The following is a 23,030-nucleotide window of genomic DNA, read 5'->3' as shown; positions in this document are numbered from 1 at the left end:
GAGTTGTATACGTTCCTTATGTATTTTAGATATTGACCCTTATTGGATTATATGGTTTGCAACTATTTCTCCCATTCTGCAGGTTGCCTTTCATTTCCTTTACTGTGTAGAAGCTTTTTAACTTGATATGGTCCCACTTGTTTATTTTATTTATTTTTTTTCCTGCACTTTTGGTGTCCATGTCCAAGAAATCATCACCAAGACCCATGTAAAGGAGCTTTTCCTCTAAGTTTCCTTCTAGAAGTTTTATGGTTTCAAGTCTTATGTTTAATTAAGCCTTTAATCCATTTTGAGTTGATTTTTGTGTATGGTGTAAGGTAGGGGTCCAGTTTCTTCTATTTGCGTGTGGAAATCCAGTTCTGCCAACACCATTTGTTGAAGAGACTATGCTTTCCTCACTGCATTTCTGGCACTTTTGTGGAAGATTAAGTCTCATATATATACATCGACATCTATCTATCTATATCATATCTATATATTTATAGATTTCTATATATTTCATATCTGTATACCTATATCTATAGATCTAAATAAATAAAATCTTTAAAAAAGAATGAACAAATATTAAAATAAAGATGTTTATTATTTAGTATAGTCAATCTCTAACTGAATAAAGTTTTGCTATTCTTTGTTTAAACTTGTCCTGAAAATAAATTATATTTTTATATCATTTTACATGCCTGAGAGCAAATGAAGACAGCTTCTCGATAAGCATCCAAGTGCCATCTGCTTGCTTAACTGTTGCACACAGGTTTTTTTTTCTGTTTTAAAAATTATTTAACACAGAAAATGATTGTGTATAAATATTTAAGAATAGATTTACACATGCCATGAAACTTAATCAACTGGAGATATAATTAATATTCGTTCTGTTCTTTTATTAATTTAACAGAAAACAAAACTAAGGGAGCAGCACTCTCTTCCTTACAGGGAATTTGTCCAATATTTGCAAATAGAAGTAGGAGCATAGGTTGCTGGGTATTTCTCTCCGCTCTGCAATGCCTGTCCCCCACCCCATCTTACAACATTCGCACATACGTTATAGCAATAAAAAGCAAATGAAGAAAAGAGAGAGGAAAACATTTTTCTTTCATATCAATAGACCATCACTGTCTTCATTTCTGTGTTCTCCTTTATTCTTTTCCCACGTACATCACATAGTTCAGATTTCCACTGTAATGGTTGGATACAACGGTGTAGCTGGGTAGGAAAGGAGGGGGGGCAGGAGGGAGAGCATCAGACAGACAGACAGACATGTCTGCATGTCCTGGCAAGTGCTTGGCTTCCCCAACCCCAGATTTCAGTTGAAGAGATGAACAGATGAACGTGGACCCCTCCTAAAGCCACATGTGGGAACTGTCCCATTCCAGAAGCATGGGGAGAAACTATCTAAAGGCATCTGATTCTCTATTCGAATTCCTAAAAGGGAATTACAGCAATTTTTAAGCAACAATTATGTATTTTTCACATCTGAATTCTCTGGTGCCTTGTCCTCCCTGAGGCAGGAACCCACCCAAGGCTGAGTCATGCCTGTCACTGAGCCTCGGAGGGATGAACGCTCCTCTCGCCTCTCACCCCACCCCCGCCGCTCTGTCACTTGGGGTTTGTCTCCCCAGTCTGTCCTCCGAGACAGAGAATCCAAGACAAGATAAGAAACTGAAACTCAGAAAGCAACTCCTTTGACCAAACCAATGAAAATACAATCTCTAACGAGTCAAATAAAGATAAAGATGGAAAACATTAACTTACAAAATGAGGGGCCATGAAGAGGATATAATAGTGGTGGATCTGAGTTTATAATATTGAAGAATGCATTGTACAAGTGTAAGGTTTAATACATAGTTAGTTATTAATAAAATATCAAAGTCTCAAAGACATGAAGTATTTCTGGGTTTACTAAAAATGCCACAAAAGGAGAAGTAGAACATTGGAATGGTCTTAAAAGCTTACAAGAAATGGACATGATCATTGAATAATTTAGTTTCAGGAGAATTTTCATGGTGACTTTTTGCAAGCTTTCAAGAAGCAAATAATATGTCTCTAGTTAGAGGGGCGCCCAGGTGGCTCAGTCGGTTAAGTGTCGGACTCTTAGTTTTGGCTCAGGTCATGAACTTACAAAAGGAGAGAAAGTTTCTCGATACATTTCATAAGATTAGGATGATTCCACCACAACCAAATTAAAAAAAAAAAAAGGCTCTGTAAGAAAGCTACAGCAAAATCCCACTTACTGATATGGATAGGACAGTAAATTAAATATAAGCAGAACACATCCTAAAAGGTAATCACTCCAGAAACAATTAGGATTTGTTCTAACAACATTTTTAAATACAATGAATGTCTGTTTCAACTGAAGCTCACTTTAAGAGTAAAATGCCAAGGTATGCTTTTAAGATTGTTCCCATTTTATCTGGAAAGTCTACCAAGTCTAAGAAGAGATGAAACCAGCGTACCAGTTTCATTATTGGGGGCGAAAAGGATAATTTTCCACTAGCTTTCAATTATTCAATTAAGCAACCCTAAAAATAAAGTAATGGGTAGCTAACATAAATCATAACAGAGTTCAGTTGTTTCTACTGATCCAGGATAAACTACACAAAGTGGAATTTTGCATAACAGCCATAAACAGTGGAAGTGAAGGAGGGATGCTCATTCTGTGAGGAGGATAAACACTATGCTCCTGCGGTGGGCCAAGCACTGGTCTGGGCAGGGGATGCAGCGTGAGTGCAGATGCTCACACTGCTGGAGGTTATTACTCTCTCCTGAGGACAGATAGGAAGCAGAGGGGGTAGGTGTGCAGATGGGCCAGACAGTGCAGAGGTGAGGCGGCAGGGGAGGAGGGATGGGCTGGCTGACTGCTGGCTGCATCCCTTTGCCCACCCGCGGGAGGACGTCCTGCAAGGACAGAAGGGGGGCCAGGGGGAGCCCAGAGGCCCTGGGGCTTGGAGCCCTGGGGTTGGGGTGGGGAGGTAGTGGAGGTGGTGGGAAGTGGGTGGTGGCCCCAAGCATTGCAGGGTAAAGCAGGTGGAGAGTGCTGGTCTTTGGGCATCTGAGAAGGGGACAGGGATCAAAGATGCGTCTGGGTTCTGCTCTGAGTAACCAGAGGCATGGGGAGATGTGCGGAAGGAGGAGGTTCAGGAAAGGCCAGAGTTAAATTTTCGACACAAATTCGAAAAGGCTCCTTGGGTGTCAGCGTGGACAGGTGGAGAGGTCAGGTGAGTGGTGGAGGCTGGGGAGCTGCAGGGGAGGAACGGCCCTCGGGGCTGGGGGCTGGTTGGGGTCTGAGGCCACCACGCTGGGTGAATGCCAAGTGCGTCCTGGGCACCACCGCACGGTCCCGGAAGAGGGGACCCTGGCAAACTGTGTTTGCATTCTGTTTACTGAAATCATCTGTGTGGCTCTGAGTCACTTTTAGTAAAAGCCCTTGAATATTCAGACATGAAGCATATTCTTATCTGAAGGTGCCAGTCGGCCATATTAGCCTGACCTCTACGAAGATAATGTCTCTTTATAGCCATAAGCCCTCAGCTGAACCGCCTCACGGTGTAGATGCAATTTAGAATGACGGGACCGTACTTTCTGGTTTTGACTTCAAATGGATTTTTCTTCAAGTATTTCATCGGTATGCTCTTTGGTATATATGTACAGTCTAAAATGTTCCTTCATCATATTTTAGATTTCATTTTTATTACAAAATGTCTGTATTCATTTCTTTATGTAATATGATCAGTTGTTTTCTATAGGAATGATGCACTGTTTAAAAGTCATCTTTCTATTCAGATTTGCTGATCGTTGATCTGTGCTTGCGCTCTTTGCTGGCCGCATTTTGGTTTGCTTCTTTCGGCTTCTCTTCCTTGCTTTTAACTGAAAACATGCAGCTTGTCGTAGACCCAGTAATCCCTACCTTACAATCGTAGGACCCGATGAGACTGTTCTGTTTCCTATTTTATGGGACCTTTATCGGTTTTGTTTTTTTACTTTGCTTTCAATCTGTGTTGTTTGCTTTTATCCTTTCGGTGTTTTTAAACATATTTATGTTCCTGTTGGAGTTTCTGGAACATTCTGAGAATGCATGAGGCAGAGTCTGTCTCCAGATGCTTCTGTGTGGTCCCCCTTGCTTGCTGACCCCAGAACGCTGGACCTCTCTCTGTGCCTTTGGCAGATTCTTCCTTGACTTGATTGATTTTTAGAAGGGTTTTATTTTGTTGTTGTTGTTGTTTTTTTACTTTTTTTAATGTTATGTTAATCATCACACATTACATCATTATTTGTTTGTTTGTTTATTTTATTTTTATTTATTCATTTGAGAGAGAGAGTGAGTGAGAGAGAGAGAGAGCACAAGCCGGGGGAGAGGCAGAGGGGGAGGGAGAAGCAGACTCCCCACTGAGCAGGGAACCCAATGCGGGACTCGATCCCAGGACCCTGGGATCATGACCTGAGGCGAAGGCAGACACTTAACCATCTGAGCCACCCAGGCGCCCCAGGAGGGGTTTAGAATGTTCCTTTAGTATCTAATTCTCTCATCGTTTTCTTGTGTGCATGCCATAGGTTTTATTCTTCCATAAAATGGCATGAGCTAGGTAGAATGACTCCTGACCCTTCCTGTCAGTGGCACGTGATATGCAGGTGTCTCTCTTGCTCGAATTGAACCGTGTGGGTTTGGCGCCTGGCTCAGCCCAGCCGCACACCCTGGCAGTTCCAGGTTGGACTCCGTGAAGGGACTAATTGGCATCTCTCTTTCCCACATCTTTAACATTTTTTTCTCCTTCTTTCTTTTCTGAGAGCCTGTTGTCAAACCCTCACCAGGACACCACGAGATGTCCCTTTTTCTTTTTTTCCTCCTGTGTGCAATCCTGGTCCACGTTATCCAGGGGCCATCTTTGCTTTACTTTTCCTTATTTGTACAGAATAATATGGGGTTTAGCTCTTTTGTCAGCTCGGGAGCTGTGGTTCAGTTGCTCACTGAACTTTCTAAGTTTAGTTCTTGCTCAGATAACAATTTAGGTGCGGTATCAGGCTATAAAGGTGTGGTTCTAGTACGTGCTATTCTATTAGGAATATGGGGTTTTTTCTTCCCCCTCTTTCGTAACATTATGGTTTATCCCAAGCTTGCTGGTTGTGTTTAGTGAGGTCCAACAGCCCTTGTGCGCGCTCCATGGGAAGGGGTTGCTGCAAATGCTGGGACCTGGGAGGCCTGGCTGAAGTGGGAGCCGCGTCCCGGTGCAGCCCCAGCCCCGGGGGGCGCAGAGGCTGAGCCCCGACACCTGTGTGGCAGGGCGAGGCCGGCGGGAACATGCGCACGGGCCAAGCACTGCGTGTGGCCATCAGAGTGGGCACTTCGGGGGACACCAGACGTCCCTGGCGAGTCTCTCTTCCAGTCCCGCTGGTACATCCCTTGTTTGGGGGTCACACGGGCTCACTTCACCACGATCACAGATGTGTGTGTTTCTTGTGACTTCTTAGATGTATCCGCGGCACTGAAAAGGGCCATTTCTTGGACTGCCGCTTGTCCATGGGTTTGCAGGATGCCACGTCGGCCCTGTGTTGAAGGTTGACCTGGGTGACGTGGCATTGGACAGAGCTGGGTGCCACGAGAAGAGTCAGGTGACAATGCCAGTGTTTTCCCGCTTGAGGCATCTGTGCCCCATGGGTTGGGACAGCGGGAAGGTCTGCATGAGAAGGGGAGGGGGACAGCAGTTAAGATGGCCAAATGAAGGAGGACATCCCAGGTGCGAGGACCCAGGGCTGTCAGAGCGAGCAAACAAGGAGGTGGCTGCAGGGGAGTATTCTGGGCAGAACTCTGGGGACACACAAGGACATCCCTGCAGACCCTCCCTGTTCCCCTCCTCCTCAGGGCTCCCACAGATGGCTTTCCAGGGTGACCAGTAAACTTTTGTTGGAGGGAAAAGTGCATATTGGAAAGGAATGACAGGCCTAATTAACACGGTTTTTTAATATCCCATTTGAATTCCAGAAGCTTTCATTGGTCCTCGGCAACAGCACATACGTGTCCCCGTGTGTCACCGTCATTCACAGTTGCGACTGTGAAACAGGGAGGCCTTCTGGCACAGTAGATGACATCCAGAAAGTTCGAGAGACAAATACACATTTTGCAAAAGAAAGCCTAATATCTAATCTCACCTCCACTGTCTCGGATTTCTAGGCTTCCATTCTCCCATCTGTAGGTCGAGGGCGTCTGAGCACGAGATTTCCAGGTCTGGTATTTTGTAGGTCGAATATCCTAAACCTCAACCTTCCCACCTTCAGTTAACACCCACGCTTCTCCCGTGGGAACAAATGGACGCGAGACAAAGATAAAGCAGAACTCGAAGTTCTTAGCCACAAAGAACCACATGCATGTTAGGTGATTATTATCCTATTAATGGTAGGACAGGTGTATTTGCTACAGACTTTGAAATTGTATTCCCATTATATTTTTACATAAGCGGATAGAGAACACATGCAAAATTGTACTTAATTGCTAATGACCAAGCAGCAGGGAGACAAAAGAGCTTGCTTAAGATTCTCTCTCCCTATCCGCCTGTCCCTCTCCCTGCTTGTGCTCTCTCCCCTCCAATAAATAAATAAATAAATAAATAAATAAATAAATAAATAAATAAATAAATAAATATTTAAAAAATAAAAAAACCCACAATCCAATATTATGACACATGCACTTGATCTGATAAAATATAATAAAAACTAACAATGTCAAATGTTGCCAAGGACCTGGATGAACTGGAATTATCACATACTGACTCTGGGGACTAAATCGTCACAATCACTTTGGGAAAATGTGTATGAATGGGTTTCTACTAGGGCTGAAAGGTCACATACCCGATGTGACCCGAGTACCCGACTCCTGGGGTCCAGCTTTTACGTCCATAACAGCTACCACAATACTAGTCTAGCCAGCTACTGTTAACAGAAACTTGGAAGTCAGACATCTATCAATAATAGGAAGGATAAATGCATTGTAGAATATTCAGAAAACGGAGCAAGAATGAACTAAAGATGCATGATCGCAGGAACTCCCCAACAAAGAAGAGCCACCTGCCGCTGACGGGTCTATACATGACGAGTCTACTCCTACAAAGTGCAGACACGCTCAACCCTATGAGTTCTGTTGCTCATTGAGGTCGGGGCACAGGGGGCTTCTCAGGTCGCAGTCATGTCCCGATCCTTGGTTCGTGTGGTGGTTTCATGGGTGTGGATTATTACCAGGGAATAACATAATCTATAATTCTGAAACCAAGGTCAGTAAAAACCGAAACCCGTGGTTGCCTCCCCAGTGACAAGGTGAGCAGTGTGCTTGGGTTAGGAAACATTTCGGGGGGGGGGTCTGCGGGTTGGGCCCCACGCATCTGCTAGCCTGCGGGAGAATTGGCCTGTGCTGGTCTCCAGTGTCCGCCTGTGGGCTCTGCAAGCGCGTGCATGGCGGGGGGGTGGGGGGGTCTGTCCCCCGCTCTGCGCTTACTTTGTGGCTTCATTTTTCAAACACTGCTCTGTGGAATAAAAATGCCCATCAGGATATTCGTAACTGTTTGTGCACAAAGGTCTCCACGGTCAGGTGAGTTTAGAACAGGTTGCACACGCGAGCCCTTCCTCCCTGGCTCTTGGTACAGATTGGCGTAGTGAAGACGCAGATCAGATCTGCAGGAGACAGACCCCATTTGCTTTGTTTAACGAAACCTGCCCTGATTTATCTGACAGTGGGAACTTCTTTTATTTTTTAAATCAAAAAAAAAATTTTTTTTTGAGGGGGGGCGACTTCTTTTAAGCAGCAGACCTTTCACCACGTTTCAGAACTTTGGGGAATACTTCTTTCGTTTCTCCTTATTATTTACTAAAGTGTTTTCTGAGAATGCTTCGCTTAAAAATGAGGGATTGTTTTGTTTCTTGAATCTCGGTGCAGACTGGGTGGTTTACGATAAACTGAATCAGTTTGGAAGGATCGGAATAAGATGACCCAGGAGTTACCTACTCCTAAGTTCCAGGCATTGGAATATAGCTGTGCTCCCAGGAAGCTGAAAGGAACATCAGCTCCCAGGAGCTGAAAGATGGGACATCGTGACCTCATGGCTCACTCCTGGAGCTGCCTCCCGGACAGGATATCCCTTTGACAGAATAGCTTTCTTTGAAGAAGAAGGTCTCTTTTACAGAGATTAAACCTATTTCCTTTTCGTGCATAATTTAATGCCATTTTAAATTTTTCCTTATTTAATTGTCCTTTTGTCGATTTCTTTTTTTTTATTTTTTTAATTTTTATTTTATTTATTTATTTTTTATTCTTATGCTAATCCCCTACATTACATCATTAGTTTTAGATGAAGTGTTCCACGATTCACTGTCCGTGCACAACACCCAGCACTCCATGCAGAATGTGCCCTCCTCAATCCTTTTGTCGATTTCTAGTTAAACAATGATTTTGTACTAGATCCTTCCCGGAAGAACGTGCATGTGCACATGGACATGGGTGCACACACATACGAACATGTACTTGGTTATTTCATTTGACTTGGCCGGGAGATGAGAATGCACGTTAGGAAAATAGTATTTCCTTTTCGAGACCATATACACCAGGTGCATGACAAGGAAATTGAAATACATTGCTTCCTCTGTAAATACCAGCGGGGGGATTTCATGTTCGGAAGTCAGATTTGTGGGTAAGGAATGTGATTTACAGTAGGGTCGAGAAAACGTCACTGTTTCAAGACTAGGAACTGATGTGAAGTTCAGCATACATGGGAATTATTCTTATTTTAACGTCATGGGTCCCAAGGAACAAATGCCAATAACCTAGCGCCTCAGATAAAATGAGCTGCCTTGAGCCATGCTGGCCCTGCCGGGCTCCTATGGATTTCGGCCCCAGTGCCCTGTCATTCTCGGGTGCCGGGCTGTGCCTCAGTGTTTAGTCTTTGATGCAGGAGAAGGAGATATGGTGCCAGGCACCTGTGGACATTTGCGTTCATTAACACCACGTCTTCTTGCTGCTTACCATTGCTTGTTATTAAAATTTAAGCATATTGGCAACTTACCCAACCGCATGGCCGTGTTAGTTTCATTTTAGTTAGGTCAGTTCATGATTTAATTCTAAAACTGTAATCCGATTGTGCGTGTCCTGAGCTCCATCCCAGACCCTGGGGTGAATTTGCAGTGTGGTCGTGGCTCCAGCACCCTGGGGCTCCCCATCAGGGAAAGCACCCCTCTTGGGCTCGGAGGTTGTCACTGTGAGGGGAGGTTCTGGTGGAGACACAGGAGAAGCCAGGGGGATGGCTCATTACAAATGTCCCAGCAGGTGCAGGATTTGGCATTTGTGAGCCTCAGCCTCATGTATCGTGAGTTGAGGACACACTAAGTGAACACACCTGTCAGGGCTAATTGTGCTGGTAACCAGGGCAAAACGGGGACTCGACACAGACTACACCTCAGGAGATGCAGTGTGGAGGACCCCGACAGGATGGGAGAAGCTCCCTCCGTGGACGGCCCTCCATGATCAGGCCTCCGTTCACCACGCTCGGTCTGGTACAAGCTCTTCTGATTCTGTGCATCAGCCACATCTAGCCACATCGGGGTCCCGATGGTACAGACAGCAGCTTTCATAATGCGAACCCTCTGCCCTGACAGCAGATTAGCACAGAGAGGTTCGGTTTAGCCATGTCTACCCGCTGTCACCTTGAACAACTGTCCCAGAGGCAAGGAAAGCATTCTATACTGTGTTCGTTTTGAAGTTAGCCATCTTTAGCCAGAGGGTCCTCTCCTAACAACCAGGCGAGAAGAACATGATGTAATGTAGCAGTAATTAATTACGAGCCATGTGACTTGGCTAATACTTGTTCTAAATCTCATTTTCCAAATTTGTCAAACTGTTCTCTATGCTTCCTATTTCTGCTAAAGTAGCATATAAATATGAAAGTTAAATTATAATGAGATTAATTGATAAAGATTAAAAGCTGTTTCTCCCTATTACCCTATTTACTAATGAAGTAAAATATATGGAGGTTTACTTGCCACTAAATGGCTTTGGTGGCCAGAATCTATTTTTATACATGAGGATTCTCTTCAGTAATTGATCTTTTAGTTTATGAAGTTAGCAGAAGCAGAAGTTGTTTGGTTTTTTTTCCTCAAGGTTCTCAGCAGTCCTTGAGTTACAGCCTGTAAAATTAAATGTTTCATGAAAAGGGAAAATACAACCCATCCACACCCATGAGATTAACAGCTAAAGCAGTACCAGAGGGGAAATTATGGAACTAAATGCTGACATTAAAAAAGAGGAAAATTCTCAAATCAATTAACTCATCACTTCAGAAACTAGAGAAAGAAAAGCCAAATAAACCAAAAGTAGTAGTAAGAAGAAAATAGTAAAGATGAGAACAGAAATCAATAAAATTGAAAACAGAAAATCACTAGAGAAAAGTCAATGAAAGAAAAATTGGTTCTTTGAAAAGATCCACAAAATTGATAAGCCTCTAGCAAAACAAAGGATTTTAGCAGGGGGAGAAGATGCAAATTACTAATAACAGGAATAAAACGAGATACCCCTCTAAACCCAACAGAAATGAAGAGTGACAAAGGAATATTATCAGCACCTCTACATGCATGAATTTCACAACTCGGAAGGTAAGAGCTAAGTCCTTGAAAAATAAAAACTACTCCAACTCATCCAAATAGGAAATAGATAATTTATATGAAAACTATTAAGGAAATTGAATTCATAATTTTAAAACTCCCTCAAAACCATGACGGTTTCACTGGAGAATAATACCAACTATTTAAGAATTAATACCACTTCAATGCAATGTCTTCCAACAACAGAGGAGGACGGAGCAGGTTCCAGCCCATTCTATGAAGTCAGTGTTATTCTGATACCAAAACCAGGCAAAGACAATAGAAAAAGATAATTTTTTTTAAAAAAGTACAAATCAATATCCTGCATAAATATAAACAAAATTTCTTACTACAATATTATTAAACAAAATACACCAATATACAAAAAGAATTTTACACTGTGACCAAGTGGGATTTATTCCAGGTATGCAAAATTGGTTCAGTCTTCAAAAATCAGTCATTGTGGTTTCCAGTTCATCAGAGAAGTAAGGTCACAGGGTAAACCGCTCCCCCTAAAATTGGAGACACAGACAGATAGATACAGAGAAGCACAACTTACCAGAGCAGAAACCTCCATGGGAACCAGTACTGGGCTAAGAAAACCTAAACTGTAGTTGATGAAAACCCAACTTGTAATTGAGAAATTGCTGGAGGTTCAGTGTGGATGAGTGTGACAGTCAAAAACTCCAGTGGGACCCAGTCATGGAGGGTTCCCTTAATTTTGTGAGCTTTAATGTCTTAGGGAGGGAGAAAGGGAAAATAACCATTTTGAAATCATTCAGAGTATTCTATTCTTTTTAACAGCGTCTGTCTGCCCTCAGGAGAAACTATTTGACCAGAGTCTAACTGACCTGGGGTACAGGACATAGCCAACTCCATCTCACCCTAGCTTTCCATATGGGAGGAGGGAAGTACCCAATTCTAGCCCAATCTAGCCATCCTGAACAACCAAAGTGGGTGTAGGGATAAGAAGCACTTGTGAGTTTTGCAGTCCAGAGTCAATGGCTTGGGAAAAGACTGAGACCGAGTCATAGGCTAGAGAATGCTTCCCCTCCCCCACACTTTCCCACCATGCTACTACAGTTTTATTCACAGTACTTCCTTTTATCCAATACATTATTTAACTTTCAAAAAATTTATAAAAATTATAAGGCATACTAAAAGGCCAGAAAAATAGTTCGAAGAGATGAGCAAGCATCAGAACCAGAGTCAGATATGGCATGTTGGAATTCTCAAACCAGAATTTTATTTTTTATTCTTTTTCAAGATTTATTTATTTATTTTAGAGAGAGAGAGGGGAAGAGAGGGAGTGGGGGAAGGGCAGAAGGAAACGGGAGAGGGAGAGAAGCAGACTCCCCGCTGAGCATGGAGCCCAGTGTGGGGCTTGATCTCTTGAGCCTGAGATCATGACCTGAGCCGAAACCAAGAGTTGGCCACTTAACCGACTGAGCCACCTAGGTGCCCCTCAAACTAGGATTTTAAAATAACTATGATTAATATGTTAAGCGTTCAAATGGAAATAGTAGACATCATGCAAGAAGAGATGGGTAATGTAAGTTGAGTGATGGAAGCACTAAGAAAGAACCAAAAATAAATTCCAGAATGCTAGAAAAAAGATCAAAAGCACTGACGTAAATGAAGAATGCCTTTGATGGGCTCATCAGCAGACTATCCAAGAACCATGGAACAGCTACAGAAGGTGTAATGCATGCATAATGGGAATATCAGAAGGGGAGGACACATAAAAAAGAACAGAAGCAATATTTGAAGGAATAACTGAGAATTTCCCCCAAATTAATGTTATACACACCAACCTATGGATCCAGGTAGCTCAGAGAACACCATGCGGAATAAGTGCCAAAAAAAACAAAAAACAAAAAACCCTACACGTATGCATACCATATTCGAACTTCAGAAAATCAAAGATAAGGAAAGAATCTTAAAAGAAGCCAGAGGTCAAAGCACCTCATCTATAGAGGAGCAAATACAGGGATTATATCTGACTGCTCTTTGGAAACCACTGAAGCAAGTAGAGTAGAGTAAAATATTTGGTATTGAGAGAACTCTATACCCTGCAAAAGTGTCCTTGAAAACTGAAAGAGAAAGAAAGACTTTCTCAGGCTAACAAAAATTAAAGGAGCTTTCTGCCAATGGACCTCCCTTGCGAGAAATGTCAAGAGAAGCTCTTTAGAGAGAGAGAGAAGGGAAATGCAGATACTTGGATCTACATAAAGGAAGAGCATCAGAGAATGATTAAGTAAAGGTAAAACAAAAACTTTTATTTTTCTTAATCTTTTTCTTTTTTTCTAAAGAGAGAGAGAGCGTGTGTGTGCAGTGGGGAGGGACGGGGAGAGGGAGAGAAAATCTTAAGCAGACCCCATGACCAGCGTGGAGCCCAACTCAGGGCTGGACGTGGCGCTTGATCTCATGACCCTGAGATTGTGATCTGAGCCAAAGTCAAGAGTTGGACACTTATCCAACTGAATCACCCAGGTGACCCTTATTTTTCTTACTCTTAAATGATCTAACAGAAAATAGTTCCTTCAAAATGATACTAGTAACTATGGATTCAGTTATGTATGCTGATAGGTAGTTGGATAGATACCTTTATTTATGCTTATGAATAAGTGAAATGAATAATAATATGGATACAATGGCTGGGAGGGAGGAGTTGGGATTATTTGTTATTTGTCATTATTCACACTACACTTGAGCGTTAGTTGAAAGTGGGCTTGGATTAGTTAAAAAAAAAAAAGAAGTGCAACATATGTTTAAGAAGGAGGGAAAATACAATCATATAAAGTGCTAAGTTAAATCCAGAAAAGACAGAAAGAGAAGGAAACAAAAATAGGAACAAAGAACAAAAGCATCAAGTAGAAAAGAGTAACAAATATGGTAGATAGAAATCCAATTGTATCAATAATCACTTTATTTGTTTTAAAGATTTATTTATTTATTTTAGAGAGAGAGCACATGCGTATGCACAAGTGTGGGGAGGGGCAGAGGGAGAGAATCTTCAAGCAGACTCCCCACTAAGCGTGGAGCCTGATGCGGGTCTCAATCTCACTACCCTGAGATCATGACCTGAGCCAAAACCAAGAGTTGGACGCCTAACTGACTGAGCCACCCAGGCACCCTTCAATAATCACTTTAAATGTTAATGGTCTAACAGACAGAAGTAGAGTGGATCAGAACTTAAGACCCAGCAATGTATTGTCTACGAGAAACCCACTTTAAATATAAAACATGTATATTAAAAGTGGATGGAGAAAAATAAATCATTCTAACACTAATAAAAAGAAAGCAGGAGTAGCTATATTAATTTCAGAGTAGACTTCAAAGCAAAGAACGATATCCAAGATAAAGGAGGTAATTACATAATGATAAACGGGTCAGTTCTCCAAGAAAATATAATAGTCCTCAACGTGTTTTCACCAACAACAGAGTTTCAGAGTACATGAGGCAAAAACCGATGGAACTGCAAGAAGAAATACATGAATTCACTATTACAGTTGGAGACTTCAACATCTCCTATTGGAAACGGACAGCTCCAGGAGGCAAAAAATCAGTAAGGACACAGTTGAACTCAGTACCATCATTCAACTGGATACAGTTGATATCTATTGACTACTTTATCCAACAATGGCACAATACACATTCTTCTCAAGTTCCCATGGAATATTTACCAAGATGGAGCACAATCCATGCCATAAAACCCACTGTGACACATGTAAAGGAACAGAAATCATACAGCGTCTTCTCTCAGACCATAGTGGAATTAAACCAGAAATCAGTAACAGAAACATAGCTGGATGGGGCGCCTGGGTGGCTCAGTTGGTTAAGCAACTGCCTTCGGCTCAGGTCATGATCCTGGAGTCCCGGGATTGAGTCCCGCATCGGGCTCCCTGCTCGGCAGGGAGTCTGCTTCTCCCTCTGACCCTCCCCCTTCATGCTCTCTCTCTATCTCATTCTCTCTCTCAAATAAATAAAATCTTTAAAAAAAAAAAGAGTCTGTTTCTTAAAAAAAAAAAAGAAAGAAAGAAACATAGCTGGAAAATCCACAGATACTTGGAGATACACAACAGCCTTCTAAAAAAGACATCAGTCAAAAAAGGAGTCTCAAGAGAAATTTTAAAACATTTTGAACTTCATTAAAATGCAAACACACTGATCAAAATTTGTGGGATGCAGAAAAGCGGTGCTTGGAGGGACACTTAAGGCATCAAATGCATATATTAGAAAATAAGAAAGTACTGAAATCAGTCTGAACTCCCATCTATGGAACCTAGAAAGAGAACAGCAAATTAAATCCAAAGTAAGCAGAAGAAAAAAAATAATAAAAATTTGAGCAGAGGGGCGCCTGGGTGGCTCAGTCATTAAGCGTCTGCCTTCGGCTCAGGTCATGATCCCAGAGTCCTGGGATCGAGTCCTGCATCGGGCTCCCTGCTCAGCTGAAGCCTGCTTCTCCCTCTCCCCCTGTTTGTATTCCTGCTGTGGCTATCTCTCTCTCTGTCAAATAAATAAATAAAATCTTTAAAAAAAAAATTTGAGCAGAAATCAATTACATTGAAAATGAGAAATAGAGAAAGTCCAAGAAACCAAGAGTTGGTTGTTTGAAAAAAAAAAAAAAAATCAATAAAACTGAGAAGCCTCTACCCAGGCTAACTAAAGGAAAAAGAGAGAGGACACAAATCACTAATATCATGAAATAAGGGACATCACTCCAGATCCCACAGAAGTTAGAAAGAGAACAGAGGAATATAAGGAACAATTCTGTGCCTACAAGTTTGACAACCCACATGAAATGACAGTGTGGTATTGGCAAAAGAAAGACAACCAGATCAATAAACAGAATTGAGAGCCCCAAAATAAATCCAAATAGGTATAGTGATCTGATCTTTGACAAAGAAGTAAACACAATGCATTGAAGAAAAGATAATCTTTTCAACAAATGGTGGTAGAACAATCGGGCATCCACATGCATAAATACATAACCATACAGTATTTATCTTTCTCTGAATGACTTATTTCACTTTGCATAATACTTTCTAGGTCCATCCATGTTGTTACAAATGGCAAGATCTCATTCTTTCTTATGGCTGAATAATATCCCTTTGAGTATATATTCCACACCTTCTTTATCCATTCAGCCATCAGTGGACTTTTAGGTTGCTTTCATAGCTTGGGGATTGTAAATAATGCTGCAAAAACATAGGGGTGTATGTATCTTTTCAAATTAGTGTTTTTGGTTTTTTGGGATAAATACCCAGTAGTGGAACTGTTGGATTGTATGGTATTTCTATTTTTCATTTTTTGAGGAAACTCCATACTGTTTCCCACAGTGGCTGTACCAATTTACACTCCCACCAACAGTGTACAAGGGTTCCCACCTCTCTACATCTTCACCAGCACTTATTTCTTGTGTTTTTGATTTTAGCCATTCTGACGGGTGTGAGGTGGTATTTCACTGTGGGTTTGATTTGTGTTTCCCTGATGATGAGTGATGTAGGGCATCTTTGCATGTGTCTGTTGGTCGTCTGGATGTCTTCCTTGGAAAAGTGTCTATCCAGGTCCTCTGCCCTTCTGTAAATGAGGCTATTTAAGCTCAAAACAATGAAATTACTTAGTCCAAGATCACATAACTATTAGCAGTGGTATCAGATTTTGAATCCAGATTTTTCTGGAGAGGAGATCTGTAAGGACCTAACACCCGCAAGTACAGGTTTTCTGGGCAATTATGGTGTGTCTTCTATGTGCAAAGCACACTGGTAGATATTAGGACAAATGAGAAGGAGATTGTGTCTTTAGATTAAACTCTGCAAAAGAAACAAACAGAAAGAAGCATGCTAAAGAGAGCTAGAGTGGAATGTAAAATTAACAGGTGTTTCACGTGCCGAGTGGGACAAGTGTTGACAAAGTGGGTCCTGCCCAGACCGGCTGCCACACCACTGTTGGCTCTGACCTCAAAGAGAGAGAGCTGAGGAATCCATCCCGGGCCACGGGGGTCAGGAGGCAGCCCTGAGTAGGTTGTGTGGGAATGTGCAGAGATAGAGGACCTCACATTGGCCAACTGGGTGTGCGAGGGTCTGTATTTAAAACATTGTAATTCACCAAAGCTGATGGAGGAGAGGGTCTTGACCACACCTGGTAAGTCTGAAGTGTCAGCAGGCTGGAAACACGGAACCAACGCTCAAGAGAGAGGCGACTGGAGCTGCAATTTGGATTCATCCCCACATGGATGATTGTGCATGCTTCAAGGTCTCCAACAGAGAAAAAAATAAGTGAAGGGATGAATCCTAGGGCTGTGTCTGAGTAGGAAGGGCTGGGGGTAAGAAGAAAGCAGAGCCCCTGCAGGGAGAAGGGGCTGTGTATACTGGGGCACGGGGTCCAGAGGATGACATTGACCACTTGGTTAATGTGAAAACCAGTAGCCACGAAACCATGAGTTTTTCTGCTTAGAATTATAAGAGCCAGTTTTTATCCTGGAGCTTGTTTGGATTAGTTTATTTTTAAAAAATTTGTAGGCGAATGTTTTTTTTTTTTATCGCTTTTATGGCTGCATACATCACAATTAAGCATATTTTGGTTGTGAGCACGTTAGCAAAGATTATAGAGGCAAAGAAGGGAGAATGAGAATCTGACTCAGTGCTCAAGTTCAAAGCTGGGGGCCCTTATTTAGGCCCCAGTAAGTGCTCACGTTTCCATTTTAGAGGGAGGTCTGGAGGTAGAGCAGATCTTGGGCTGGCGTGGAAGCCTGTGGAAGATACAGCCCTGGTTAACGCTAAGATGGTGCTTTTCAAAAGGGGTCCCGGTCTGGGGGACGGGCGGCAGCGCATAGTGCGTGGGAACATGTTATCACAGCACATTCTCGATTCCATCCCACACTGAGTGAGTCAGAGGCCCTGGGGGTGGGACCAACAGAAGCCCCTCGGGCACTGATGTCCGATATCCAAAAACCCGCTCCGAGAGGTGCGGAAGTTACACGGGACTTATTGTCACTCCAAGCAGTTTGCTTATTTAAACTCCCTCTCGTAAAGGTGCCATGAAGAATGAGACCGGTTCTTTGAAAGTCACAGTTAATTAACTTTTTTCTGTGGTCACTTAGAATTAATTAAATCAAGTGATTGCAGATTAGACTTCTGTGGAAGGCCCCCTGGATGGAACAGTTAGTGAAGATCACAGTATTGCCAATCATAAAAGATTTAAGTAGGGCCAGTTTCATTTCAGGACAAAAGTAGGAGTGCTTCATATTGTTTAAATGGTCACTTTCCCACTGTCATTCACAGGAGAGGGAATAAAACATACACCGTGAAGCTGGCTACCTAATTAAATGCATTATATATTTATGCACACTGCTAATGTAAAACGTTTTTCTGCGTTGCAGGCCCAAACTGTTTTGCGGAAACAACTGTCATCCCCGCTGGAAGAGAAGTCAAGACTGACGAATGCACCATATGTCACTGTACTTACGAGGAAGGCACGTGGAGGATCGAGAGACAGGCCATGTGCACGAGGCATGAGTGCAGGCAAATGTAGGAACGGGACCACACACACACACAAGAACAAAAAAACAGACGTTTTTCTAGAACCTTTTACTGACGGGAACATTCTAGATGACTCTGGGGAATAGCATTCAACAGGAGAAGACTTTTGAGGAGGAATATGGAACATGGTTGGTACTTTTGCGTTTCTTGCTAACAGTTACTGCAAAAGAAGGAAATGGGTATATTTCAAAACATCCACAAGAACTTTGGGCATAAACCCCCCCTCTCTAAATAAATGTGCTATTTTCACAGTAAGTACACCGAAGGACACTATTCTATATTAAATGTATTTCTATAATCCCTCTATTAGCTTATATAAATGTTTTCTATAGATACAGATTAAAAATGCCGTGTTGTCAACCATGCTCACTGTGTACCTGCATATCGTCTTCGGTCCCCAATCCCCTCACATGAGCCTGGTGGTGGCTACTTGATTCTGCTTCACAGCTTGGAACAGTGCGCCCATCGATGGACCATAAGACGACGAAATACCGAAATCCTGCCCCCATGGTGTCTCATCCCAGACACAGATCTCATGTGTGTCCTTACAAGATTCGGTCTCCTTCACACAAATACGTTTCCTTCTCATAATGACTCCCTGCTTTGATTGTCTCCGTTCTCGGTCATGTGGGAGATGCAGGCACAAAGTTAGGCAGCACGTGCTTTTTCTGTATATTCGAGGCTCCCGTGTTGGGGGCCATAGATGGACACATCCATAGAGTTCATTCTCACGCACATTACTTTCTCTTCTGAGCATGCCTTTAAATCATCTTGTAAGCCAAGCAACAGGGTAGGTTGGAATGTTTGCACTGTTGTTCCATCAAGCTGAAGCGTGCAGTGAAATAGGGGGATTTCTTGACTCTCTGGAGCAGAGTGGAGGAAAACCCAAGCCCCAAACAAGTCTCTACCTGGAATCTAGATGCAGTGCAGGGAACCACCACCCCTCCCCCACCATCCACTCAGTGGATGTGTGTTTCTTACCGGAACAATCAACTACCCTCCGTAAGAGAGTAGAATCTGAAAGATCGCCCTGTATTAGCCATCCTTCTGGAACAGAGTGAGGAGCATCCCAGCCAGTATGTGAGCACGGACAGTGCCAAAGCCCACGTGCACTCGGCTACTTCTGTGTAGTTACCTGTAATCCCAAACGGATTTTATGTCCCCTCATTTGGACAGGGAATAAAAGAAGCCACTGCAAATCCCAATCCTTGAGCAATACATATTAGAGAATATTCCTGCCTTTAGCAATCACGTTGACCCCTTGCACACTGCTGAGAAAGGTGGTCAGTCTTAAGAGGCGTACAGTGAAAAAATGATAGTCATTATCTGAATCTTTAAAGTTTTTTTCCCTATATTTTTATTTACTCCAAAATTTTGAATTAAGCACCTATTAGTTACAAATCATTTGATGACAAAAAGGGGAATAAAGCATGGTTTCTTGCCTTCATGGGCTTTTGGCCCTACACCTAACACGAGTAAGAAATGATAGTGCATTGTGGCAGGAGGTCAATTCAAGGTCGGCAAAGGGAAGTTCTTTCCTGATAAGAGCAGAGAATACCAAAATATCATCCAGTATCTAAGAAATCCTTCAGGCATTAAAGGTTGACTAATCAAGAAAAATTGATATATTTGTCATTATTGAAAACGTGAACCACTGTGTACCTTAATAAATGTACAGCCAGCCCTAACTGAAGCCTCCAGAACTTTACATATGCTTACATTTACTTTGAATCTTGTTTATCAAGAACCACCTTGGGCCAAATGGGCTCCACGCACATAGATTTTCAAGAAAATGCTCAGGGCAAGTATTAGCTAGTTGCTTTCCCAAACTTAACCTTTGGTACTAAAGGCTACTAGACATTGGCCATCATCACTCTATTATCCAAAGGTAGATTTTTTTTTTTTTTTTGAAACAAGGTTATATAAGTTATGGTTTTGCCAACAGTGGGCTCGAATCCCTGTGGGGAGGTGGGTCATTAGCTATCGCTAACAGTCCACAAAGCCACCTCTTCTCTCCCCAGCAAACACGCTGCAGTGAGAGACTCAGTCAGAGGCCCAGAGTCTCCCTGCCTCCCTTGGTGATGTAAGTCCCTCCCCGCATGGGCGGTGAGCTCTGGAGTAATTGCAGTGGGACCTATGAGAATTTCAGGAAACCCGGGACTTTGGTCGTATACAGAGAGAGTGAATAGGAGAGCATCTGGGAAACAGACTTCTACTTGCTCTAAACGAGTGTGACCCATACATACCACGGGCGCAGTCTGGAGCGGGAACACAGGGGCTGTTCTTACACTAAAGTAACTCCCTGTCCCTCTCTGGTTCCAACCCCTCATTCCTCTTTCCACGTAAGAACACTACGTAAACCACACATATGGCTGAACTTGGGTTAATGACACTGCATATCCTTAACGTAGAATGATGCTATTTGCATTTTTGTCTAAGAGAGACTTGTTCTTCTTCGGTTATTTCTTGCCATGAGTGTAGAGTTTCACGTCTATAAGGTTGTGGCATGTTGAAATTTTCTTTTCCTCTTCTTTTTTTCCCCATAGAATATTTTGCAGAGATTTTTAACAATGAAACCGTTCTATTCATTCACCCTTAACAACTGCATTATAAAAAGAGGAAAATACATGTCCAAGTTATTCGATTGCAAAATATTCTGGTTTGGACACAGTCCTGAAAAAGGACCCTCAAAGTTCACGTACAGACGTGTTTGGAGAGCCATAATTCTTAATCTTCCAATCGGTCTGCTCCATGAGTCCCTGTGATTGTTGTTAAGTGACTTCTTCAGGTTGAAAAAGGAAATCGTGCTTACAGAGGTAGTACATGCACTTATTTCAAATATCCAACCTATATATCTGCCCATGCGAAGCAATGTGTATTAAGCAACAGGACGATTCTGGAAATTATCTAATCTGACATTTCAGACTTTCAAGTGAGATTCGTTCCTTCAGTCACAAGATATTTCCTGTGCCGTTGTGTGGATCTGTCAGTCTTTGTACATTTCACGGAAGTCTTGGGTAATTTCAAAACCTTGCGTTTTATTCCTGCACAGAGCACACCTTAGATGCGTCCCCGCCATGCGCCACACGGAGCTGCAGCTCCAACCGATGCAGAGGTGAGAGCATCCTTGACAGCAAGGAGATTGATTACAAGCCTCGAAGCTATCTGACATTTCAGTGTTTTTCTTTCGACTTTTTGATACTTTCAATTTCTTCATCTCCTTTGTACAGTAAAACAGGTTTAAGAGATAGTCTTACACATTTTAAAATTTTTAGCATCACGATTATGTTTAAGAAACTCTCCTCTCTATTCCCCCAACACAAACGTTGTATGTTTACAATGTTTAAAAAATCCAAACAATTTCAGAGAATTCAAGTGTCTTCTATTTTGTTTTTTGTTTTGATTTTAAGCAGTGAAAGTGAAAGATTTTAAAGTGAAAAGTTTAGTGTATCCATTATTTAAAATGTGCACAATAAACTAACTAGCTCAACCGAAAACTGAAAACTATATCCATTATTTTTAAATATAGATAGAAAACAGAACTATAGACACAAGCCAAATTTAACAAATATTAACAGTTTACTATACTTGCTTTAATAGGCAAGACATCAAGTCTACTCTTACTGATTTTTAAAAAAATCAGATGCTTTTCTGCAATGCAATGTAATAAGGAGAGGTGAGGGGGCGCCTGGGTGGCTCAGTCGGTAGAGCATGTGACTCTTGATCTTGGGGTCACGAGTTCGAGCCCCACGTTGGGGGAAGAGTTTTCTTAAAAAACAATTAAGGAAAGGTGATTAGGTGCCGTCTCATCCATGTAATGAGGCCGGTCAGACACCTATTGTTCCAGGATTTGGCTTCGTTGACAACACATTGTCATTCCTAGACTTACCCCACAGTCCCATGTTCCCACTAGCAGCCTCTGTGGATGGCTGGTGTGGTCACTTTTCCTGAGTACTCAGATTCAGAGAGAGCAATCACTTCTTCGGGAATAAACGAGGGTTTACAGCTCGTATGTTCTATGTGCCAGAGGCCACTTCTCACTGTTCCATGTAGAGCTGGTTCATTCTTCAGATTCCCACCAGCCTCCCCAGTCTACCAGTTTAGTTTCCTGAACACAGATGGCGTCTTTGACTGAATGAATATGGGGCAAGGTCACAGCCCACACCCTGCCCGGGTCTCCTGTTGGCCATGAGAGTCTCAGGCTTTGGGTTCCTCCGACCACGCTTTGAACGTGGTCTCTGCTTCCCAACTGCCTGCTTTTTCAGCACTTGGAGATATTCGCCATTTTTCAATATCCAGCTCAAGTGTCGTTGCTTCTGAGGAAGCTTCTTTAGCCCTACATGGATGGTCGCACTGGGCCCCTGCCATACTGTCCATTTGGTATTTTATGCTAGCATGATTTAGAGATCATATCATACTTGGCGTTATACTTCAGTTTGTCTGTTTGCTCTATTATTCATGCCAAAATCTCTTTATTTCAGGCTATGGAACATTCAGTCCCTAGAATACCGTCCAATACCTTTATGCTGAAGGCTTGTTGAATTGTATTCAATGTAATAATTCAGAGGGTTTTTTTGCTGTCCTTGTTTAAGGCCAACGACCATCTTGAAGAGCAACTCAAAGCTTCCATGACTGTTTGCCCGACCTGTTGTCTCCTGCTTTCTCAGCTGACTTGCAAACCTCAGTGTCCAGGGTTCAGCAGCCCAAAACATAGCAAATCTCCACCATTGCAGAGTTTATAGAGAACAGCCCTTAGACAGGCACCGGCCATTTCTGATACAAGTCAGGAGACACATGGCTTTCGGTGTCAAATTTCTGATGCTGAAAATAATTTCTTATGTTGAAGAGACACTGGTTCTTAGTTGATGATAAGTCAAGTTT

General features: G+C 42.4%; 1 protein-coding gene across 1 annotated transcript in view; it reads left to right on the top strand.

Annotated features, from left to right (window-relative positions):
- Window positions 1–18,141, top strand: part of VWC2 (von Willebrand factor C domain containing 2) — a 110,269-nt gene extending 92,128 nt beyond the window's left edge. The window contains exon 3 of the mRNA XM_045865155.1: window positions 17,990–18,141. Coding sequence (XP_045721111.1) covers window positions 17,990–18,141 — 152 coding nt within the window. The remainder of the gene's footprint in view (window positions 1–17,989) is intronic.
- Window positions 18,142–23,030: the final 4,889 nt, after the last annotated feature.

This window comes from Mirounga angustirostris, unplaced genomic scaffold (assembly GCF_029215605.1).
Source record: "Mirounga angustirostris isolate CCGP_5_RB_7025 unplaced genomic scaffold, mMirAng1.0.hap1 SCAF_12, whole genome shotgun sequence".
Taxonomy (NCBI): Eukaryota; Metazoa; Chordata; class Mammalia; order Carnivora; family Phocidae; genus Mirounga; species Mirounga angustirostris.
Note: the sequence above shows the minus strand (reverse complement) of the source record. Positions and strands in the feature narration are given on the sequence as shown.